Raw genomic sequence first — 9,501 nt, 5'->3', positions numbered from 1 at the left:
GTTTAATAATAAAACAATTTATTTTTGGTTTAATATTATAAATTTTATAAAGATAATAATTAAGTATTATGTTAGAATTTAATGCATGATTATACTAATTATATTTTAGATTTTTTATATTTAAAATGAGATGTTTATCATGTATTTGATTATGTTTATCTGCAGTTAGTTACATGAATTCAKATATGGGATGAAATCGGATATGGATGAAATCGTTTGGGGATGAACGGGTTTAAGAGTTTTTAAGAGTTTTAAGAGTTTTTAAGAGTTTTAGCCAAATACTTTATAAAATAGTATATATATATATATATATATGTGTGTGTGTGTGTGTGTGTGTGTGTGTGTGAGAGAGAGAGAGAGAGAACTTATGTTTGCTTACCTTGTTACCAATCATTCACACATGAAGATGAATATGTGAACTGACTTTTACTTTTACTAAAAGTTGATATATGAAGAATTTATTTCAATGTTCTCCATTTTTTTAACACACACACACATATAGACACACATACACACACTATACACACAATAAATATTCATACGCATTTTTCATGCTTGATGATCTTTGAACCTGACCCTCTTGGAGGCTGACAATACAATAAAATCGAAACCATTTTTTTGGCGCCTAAACAAGTTTTTTAAGACACCATCTAAATAAAATGTCATATAAGTTTTTTCATATGACATTATTTGTAAAAAAGTGTCTTGTAAAAACAAGTTCCTTATAAAAATCTGTTTATAAGATATTTCTCCAAAGCACCATATAGATAAACTAATATGACATTTTATTTAAAAAATATCCTAAAGAGCCTATTAAGATTTTATAAACATCTTATAAACTCATTGTAACAGCTTTACACAAGATGTACAATTGTTTTGTCCCATAAAATAGTCCATTATGACCCTTAGACATTTTTATGTCTTATAAACCAAACTTCTTTTTGTAGTGTGGGCTCTACCGGTAACCTTTGACCTCCCTGGAAGACTGGGTTCTAGCCGTAACTCTTGGCCTCACTAGAAGGTTGGGCTCTTTCGACAACCCTTGACATCCTAAAAAGTGGGTTCTACTAGTAACTATGTGTTATTGACCGATGGCCATATATATATATATACACAACATACGTTGTTGTCTAAAAGGAACTAAGAGATGCACTGTGTCGTCCTATTTAGCATATAAATTTTAATCTTAATTGTTTGACATAAGATAAATAAGCAAAAAAAAATTGGTAAAATCTTCAAGTTCAATAGTTAAATATTTCATTTTGATTAGAAACGATAATGTTTGATTTGACATATAATTTCATAATATCAATATAATTACTATTCAAATAATCAAAATGTTTATTAATAAAAGCAAAACTTATCAACAAAACATATGTATATAACACATATTTTAAGTATATAATATTTACATACTGATCTCACACATGTCTCGTTTTAGATGAAGTTGGAATCTTGACTTCTAATAGGTTGGATTACCGGATATCATTGAGCCCTCGTCTTTAAGGAGACACGTCCCCCACCCACAAACACATGTGTGTATGTACATATATATATATATATGTGTGTGTATGTATATGTATATATATATATATGTATGTATATGATGTTCACAATGCATATGTTCATTTTGTTTGGATCAAGTATATGTTCACAATGTGAATACTTTATGAAAACCCTTCTTTAATCAGTAGTTTTATAGTGTCAGGTATATGTGCACAATGTGAAACAATAGTTCACATTGTGCACCACCTCCATGTAATATGTAATGGAACTAGTAATGATCCGTTATCCTAATATGATATCACAATTTGCACATCATACGTGATTTAGAATATTGTTAGCTGGATTAAAGGAAATTAGGTGAAGGAAAGAATTCTTCAGTTGTATATACGAAAATAGGACTGATCTTAATCTCAAAAGATAAATAATTACAATAAAGTCAGAAATGAAGAACCAAGGATATAGACTGAAATTCAAAATCATGGTTATGTATAATATTATGAGATACTGCAAAATGATCCTCCAATTAATTAATAACTAATGTTTAAAAAAATCAATTATAAGATGTGACTTAATTAAGATGAAAATCACAAAAATTGGTGTTCTCAAATGATTAGGTTTGAAAAAAGTTATATATTGACAGCTAATATAAAAGTGCTACAGTTGTTTATAATCAAGAGATGATTTATGGTATATTTGACATACTAGGAGCTAAATAGTTGTTGGCTGAAAATGAACTGTTTGACAGACCAATTAGCTGTTGGCTAAAAAACTATTGGATACATATTTGACAAAACTTAGCTGATTTAGATCGTGAGTCTAATTTGTCACATCTCATGGCATATAATTCTTGTACGTTAACATTGTCAGCTAAATTTTCTGTAAGCATTAATTCACGATATAATATATAATAATATTTCTAATAGGGTTACAAATTTTGGTCATTTAAACAATTGGAAAAAGTAGAATGAAGCACGAGTGCACTAAGTTCAAAAGATAAGATAATTTATAGTTGTCAAATATTTCTTCTTCTCTTGGTTTAAACTAATGCAAATACACTAGCATATACATACATACATACATACATACATACATACATATATGTGTATATATATATATATATATATATACATACACCTTAAGATCTTTGAGTTTCATTGTAAAGCCCTATAATATATATATATATATATATATCATATAAAAACTATAACTTGAAATTAGTAACTTTGAATATGACTTAATATAAAACTATAACTTGAAATTAGTAACTTTGAATATGACTTAATAATTATATATATATAGAGAGAGAGATGAGTTATTATACAATTCTTTACATTTGTATGACCAATATAACTTAATTTCAATCGTTCATTTAATTTGATGAATATATAATTTCAAAGAAGTTTTTGATTATTTTCTAATATAAAATATTAATCATAATTAATGAATCTTATAAATCTTCCATAAATATTTAAATCATAATAAATGAACGTTCATCATTTTTATAAATATTTCAATTTATTGGATTGAATTAGTTACACAAATATAATGAGTTACATTTGAAACAAACTCTACATATATTATTTAGTTATAAGTAAATATCTTCAATTCAATTAGATATCATATCAAATATTAACATAAAAGACATAAGTTTAAGTATAAGAAAAGAAAGAGAATCCAATTAAGTAGTTCTAAGTTCTAAATAGGTATTTATATTAAAAATTAAAATTAAAATAAAAGAAAAGGTTAAATGGGTCCCACCACCACCCACCAAATACCTTTTCTTTCACTTGTCTAAAAAGGTAGAAGGATGCTTCCTCCCTTTCTACCACGAATTTTACTTATAAATTCTCATCTTCTTCTTCCATTCTTCATCCGAGTCTACTACGTGTTCAAATCCTCTCTTCTTTTCCTTTAAACCCCCCTCTGCAATCTTCCCTTCAATCACATACCAACATGACCAATCCCAATGTCGTCGTTTCCGACACCCAATCCGCCATTGCCATGGTCGCCGTCAATGGCTATTCACCGCCTGTTTCCAATTCTCCGGCCATAACACCACGTGGCTACCCTTACAACCTAACACTTTTCTCTAAATCCAAGTTCCCAAAGAGTCTTGAAACGAAAAACATTGCTTGGGTGGATGCTATGAGAGCTTCTTCTCCCACAAGGAACTCATCGTCGGAAGATACTGAACACAAGAAAGCTTGGATTGTAAGTCATTTAGTTTGGGTTTTTCTGTTGATTGCAGAATGCTCTGTTTTTCAATGTTTTTCTGGTGACGGGAGAATCGGAATTGGAATCTGATTTGGTGGTTTTGTTTGAAACAGATGAAGCATCCTTCTGCATTGGGTGTGTTTGAAGAGATCATGAGTGCTGCAAAAATGAAGCAAGTTGTGATTTTTCTTGATTATGATGGCACTTTGTCTCCCATTGTTGAAAACCCTGATCAAGCTTACATGGCTCCCGAGGTTTCTTTCTCTCTCTCTCTGTCTCTCTATATATATAGTGTCAGAAACCATGAAAAACTGAATAACACCCTGATAATTGCATGGTATACACATATGTATAACATGCATAGAAATCATGAAATATTATCTAACTCCTTGTATACACATGTACATACTATAGAGTCATTATTTGGATGTTTATTAGTTTTTCAATTTTTTTTAAGGAATTTTTCACACACTTTCTCTCTCTCCCTGTGTATATGTATATATATATAATATGTATATGTATATGTATATGTTTGTGTGTCTAAAATGAAATTGAATGGTGAAAACAGATGAGAGAAGCAGTGAAGAATGTTGCAAAGTACTTCCCTACAGCTATAGTTAGCGGGAGGTGCAGAGCCAAGGTACATTTTTCTTCTTTTTAATTTCGTTGACTTTTTAAGTTCAGACTTATAACTTCATTTTATTGTTTTTATTTTTATAAAATATAAATTAAATTTCAGTTTTTATTAAAAATGCAATATTTATTATTATTAATTTATTTTATAGTTTGTTTTACTTTTAAAAAACTAAAATTAACATGATAATCTAATTTCAGGTTTACAATTTTGTTAGACTTTCGGAGTTATACTATGCCGGTAGTCATGGTATGGACATCAAGGGACCATCGGCTCGCAAGCATCAAAAAGTACAAACAAAACCATGTCTTTATAACCTTCGTATTTTAAATTCGATCAATTGCATATTGAATTCAAAATTTAAGTATACGTGACGGCATTAGCGATGGTTCGCCGTGGCTAAAGAAAAATTTAATTTAATTTTAAATGATTTTTATGTGAATTATAAAATTGTGATTATACTTATATATCTTCTTATTGTGATTTTAGGGCAACCAAAATGTACTTTGCCAACCAGCCAAGGATTTTTTACCAACCATGGCTGAGGTAATTATTATTATTATTAATTTAATTTAATTTAATTTAATTTAATTTAATTTAATGTGTTTGTGGAATACAAAGAATTATAAGAATTGATTATTAATTTATATATTTTATTTTTTTAGGTTTATGGAATTTTATTAGAAAAAACCAAAGGCATCCTTGGTGCCAATGTGGAAAACAACAAGTTTTGCTTGTCTGTACATTTTAGACGTGTTGAAGAACAGGTAAAGTTGGGCTGGAAAAAGTTTTGGTTTATGGTTCTTTTGATTTGTTTTCTGTATTGTAAAACTGATCTTATTCTTTTAAATTGTGTTGTATAGAGTTGGAATGATTTAGCAGATCTAGTTAAATCAGTTCTTAAAGATTACCCAGAGCTTCGATTAACGCAAGGACGAAAAGTCCTGGAGATTCGACCAACTATCAAGTGGGACAAGGGCAAGGCGCTCGAGTTCTTGTTGGAATCTTTAGGTATTCAAAAGTGTTTATAATATGTCATACGATTTAAAACTGGAAATAAAATAATAAAATAGCGTGCTCACTGTTTTTGATTTTGCAATATAGGTTATGCAAACTCAAAAGACGTCTTACCTATCTATATCGGAGATGATCGTACAGATGAAGATGCATTTAAGGTATTCAAAACTTTTGTAGTACATATAGTTTTTCTAGAAAGTCAAAGTTTTGAACAATTCTAACCAAAAACAAATTTGACTATGACTTTTGACCAGGTGCTAAATAAACGAGGACAAGGATTCGGTATTTTGGTGTCTAAGATACCTAAAGAAACTGAAGCCACGTATTCTTTACAAGAACCGCCCGAGGCAAGTTTACTTAGTTAACTCTTTAAGAAAATCAAATAATTGATCGTTAAATCATTTTACTTATAGATTTTGTTTCGCTTTATAGGTTATGCAATTTCTACAACGTTTAGTGGCATGGAAACGGTCGGTTCAGCGCAATCATTAGCGAGTATAGAGATTGAATGCGGAAAAAAAAATCCCACCAAAAAGTTTTCAAGAGTGTGGGATGATGACTGTGTAGAAGTTTTTGTGTTTGGATTACTGGGTATATATGAAGGGGGACAATCTTGTAAATAACATCACTTTGTGATTATATGATCAAGATGAGAGTACGTTTTAGAAGCATGTATGAGAAAATTTCATACATGTCTTACCCTGTAAGATTTTCGTATTGGTGAAAATATTATGCAACTTTAACATATGCAAATCACATTTTGCAACGAATTATGAATTCAAGAAAGATTTGTTCGTTTCTAAGGAAGATATTTCACTTATGGTTGGACTGATTTCGAGTTTTTAAACCGATTATCTTGAAGTCTTTATGGGAGGAAGTAAAGTATACCGTTTAAACCACTTCCGTCAAGTAGGTAGGCATTTAGATAGATATTGTTCGCTTTTATTGCATAGTGATTTGGATGAGTGTGGATATCTTCATATTCATCCATTTAGATAATACACATAATACTATCGGATAAGTTATGACAAAGATTGAATCAACGACAAAGGATACCAAAATGAAATGATGAAACAAACTAAGAGTTAAAAATAGAAATAAAATAGAAAGGGAAAAACCCCAAATAAAGTGGAAACGAACTGAATGTTACAAAAGACTATACAAATAGAAAGTCCAACTACATTAAACGATGACGAAAGCTATACAATCTCAGTGTACAATATCCCACTAACTAGAATTTAGTTTTCTTCAAGTTTATTTGAGTTTCTCTTTTTTAGGTAACCGTGGGTTTCTTTGAGTTTCAGTAACTCTTACTAACAAACATTTGAGTTCGTCATCAATTATCAGCATTATCATGTACACGAATAACAAGACAGTCAACAGCGAACACATAATTCCACATTCAAGTATTTGTATTATTTATTACACAAAAACCACGATTAATAACACAAAACTTAAAAAAGATGTTTTTCTCTTCATCGATAAAAGATCCAAGAAGAGTTATGTTGACTTATTCAACATCTCTTTTTTCAACAACAAGCATATAAAATCTAGTTAACTGAAGTATCGATTTAACCCGATAAACAGATCTTTAAATATCCAGGTTTAAGCGTACATATAAAGCTGTCGTAGAATGATCCTATATAAACAATACATGTATTAAATGAAAAAGTCAGGAAGGGGCTAACAGATACGATCGCCCCCTCTACTTTTTACAGTCAATAAAGATGATTAAACTCAAACTCGATCAATGAATAAGCAACAATACTTGAGTAGACAGATAATAGATCAATTCTCTAACTTTTTAAAATATAAATTTAGGGTTTGTTTAAAAATAAAAATAAAAATAATACATACACTCTTGCAAACACATGCTTCCTCCTGCATGATGCATGCTTACACTTTGACATATAAAAGCCCCCAAACTTTTTTAGGCAGATTTTGACTTGTGTGCACACATAATGTAGATCTTTGAAGACTGCCCCCTATCAACCTTGCAACCAAAGTTTTCCATTAAAATAAAATAAAAAAAGAGAATCAATAATTAAAGGCATCTTAATGGTTGTAAAGAGCATCCAAAACAAGAACAACTTGGCATTAAAGATTAAGTAAATGTGATTAATTTAGCCTTTTTTTTATTCCTATAATTGGGGTTAATTACATCAAGAAAGCTCAAGCCACTCATTCACCAATGATACTGGCTTTCCAATTTAGATATTGAATTAAATAGCTTAATGGCACATTTTCCTAATCATGGAGATATGGAAAAGCAATGGCCTCAAGAACCCAACAAGGTTGTTTTCCAAGATTCAAGAAAATCACCCAAATGTGGAGTAAAATAACAGATTATTTTGATGTGATATAGAATTTTGATTATTTATAGAACCTATAAATATTAAGTTGAAATCTGGTATTTTTGTGAGAACAATGTTGTATTTGTTAATTAAAGATCTTTGATCATATCATGCAATATTTAGAGTTTACATAAACGATATCGTATGATATTCAGTTAAGTTTTCTCATTATTCCTTTTGTATGTGAAAATGTGTAGGTGAAGCATTTTGGTGTTATGGACTATGTAATGTGATTTATCAAATAATAAATATGTTTTTTATTTAATCATGATTGGTTTGAGCTTGGCTTCAAAGGTCAAAAGTACCAGGAGGTCCCAGGTTCAAATCCAAGGAGAAATAAAAATCCATTTGTGGCTATGGAGGTTCAAATGTGGTTACCCCGGGCTATCTGCAAAGCAGGTGGTCGCCTTGGAATTAGTCGGCTTGCATAACGGGTTGGATATCCAGGTTTATAAAAAAATAAGTTTTCTATTTGGGAGAAATGTTTTCTTGGATGCTGCAACAATTGATGTGCGTATGTGTGTAGGCACTTACGCACACAGGCACACACACACAAATATATAAGAAAGGGATAAAATGCAAATCAAACTATTTGTTTAAACCGTCGATTTCATTGTTTATTTTAATGAATTTTTTTCAAGAAATTGTTTAATATGATGAAATTGTATCAAATAACTCATTCCATGATGAAAATGTTCTATGTAAAAATTAAGTTGTTTCATGTATTTCTTGTTTTAATGAAATTTGTTTACTAAAATTAATAAAATGAAGATGATAATGTTTATTAATTATTTGAAACAACTTCATCATATTAAACAATTTCATGAATTTTTTCACAAAAATAAACAATAAATTCGACTGTTTTCACGTTTTATTGATTTAGTTAGTATTCACAAAATATTTACAAGCTATACTAGATCTCGTAGATTTAGAGTATGTTCATAAACTATAACAGTATTTTCTAAGAAGAGGTGTTCACCTTGTGTCCATGTTCAATTATGTGTGTTTAATTAAAATTGTTATTTTTTAGATTTAAATTGGATTCCATAATAAATTAGAAATATTCACAAAAGAAAGATTCATCTCTCTCTATACATACAAATAAATAAACAAAATAATTTAAGTTGGGTGGGAATTGGCAAAATAAAACCAATAAATTGTTATTAGTTTTAAAAAGGTCATAATTTTAATATGAAATTTGGGGAAGACTACCTTAATTCCCCTTAAGAAGTAAATCCATGAAAAGATCTCAAAGAAAAATCGAAAGAAACGTTAAGGAACAAAGGTCGAGATTCATCCACGAAACAATAAAAGCAGCAAAAGAGACGTGATATACAACCTACAAATCAATATGAGTATCATGTGAAGTTTTCCAGGGTTGAATGCAAGAAATTGTTTTTCAATGTCAATAAATTATGTTCATCGCTTAACATAATACGAGGAGGTTCTCACGACTATGATGGTCCATACAATAGTTTGTTGTAACAGCAAGGCATGGTCTTACCATGCTTTTAAGTCGTAAGAGCATACAAGTGGGTCTATCAGGTTGTGAGAATTAAACCGTACGAGTAGATAAGAGTGCATGCCAGATAGAAATAGACGAGAAATGCACTTGCTATGATATCACACTCATTATGCGTGGTGGACAAAGTTAAAAATAATTTGTGAAATATGCATGCTTGATTATGAAAGGGATTCACACATGATATTTTAAATTGTGTTTGTAAACCATAGGTTTACCAAAATACTTTAAAACCATCTTCAACACATGCCAAT

The 9,501-nt window shown here is 29.9% G+C and overlaps 1 protein-coding gene across 1 annotated transcript; it reads left to right on the top strand.

The window, feature by feature from the left end:
• The first annotated feature begins 3,382 nt into the window (after positions 1-3,382).
• Positions 3,383-6,171, top strand: LOC112514279 (probable trehalose-phosphate phosphatase D). Its single transcript, XM_025120632.1, has 10 exons — positions 3,383-3,717; positions 3,834-3,974; positions 4,289-4,360; positions 4,555-4,644; positions 4,844-4,900; positions 5,020-5,121; positions 5,218-5,365; positions 5,459-5,529; positions 5,626-5,718; positions 5,804-6,171. The coding sequence occupies exons 1-10, from the start codon at positions 3,460-3,462 to the stop codon at positions 5,861-5,863; spliced, it is 1,092 nt and encodes a 363-aa protein (XP_024976400.1). The 5' UTR covers positions 3,383-3,459; the 3' UTR covers positions 5,864-6,171.
• The last annotated feature ends 3,330 nt before the right edge of the window (positions 6,172-9,501 follow it).

Source organism: Cynara cardunculus (assembly GCF_001531365.2).
Source record: "Cynara cardunculus var. scolymus isolate 2C chromosome LG 6, CcrdV1, whole genome shotgun sequence".
Lineage (NCBI taxonomy): Eukaryota > Viridiplantae > Streptophyta > Magnoliopsida > Asterales > Asteraceae > Cynara > Cynara cardunculus.
This window is presented reverse-complemented; position numbering and strand designations above follow the sequence as displayed.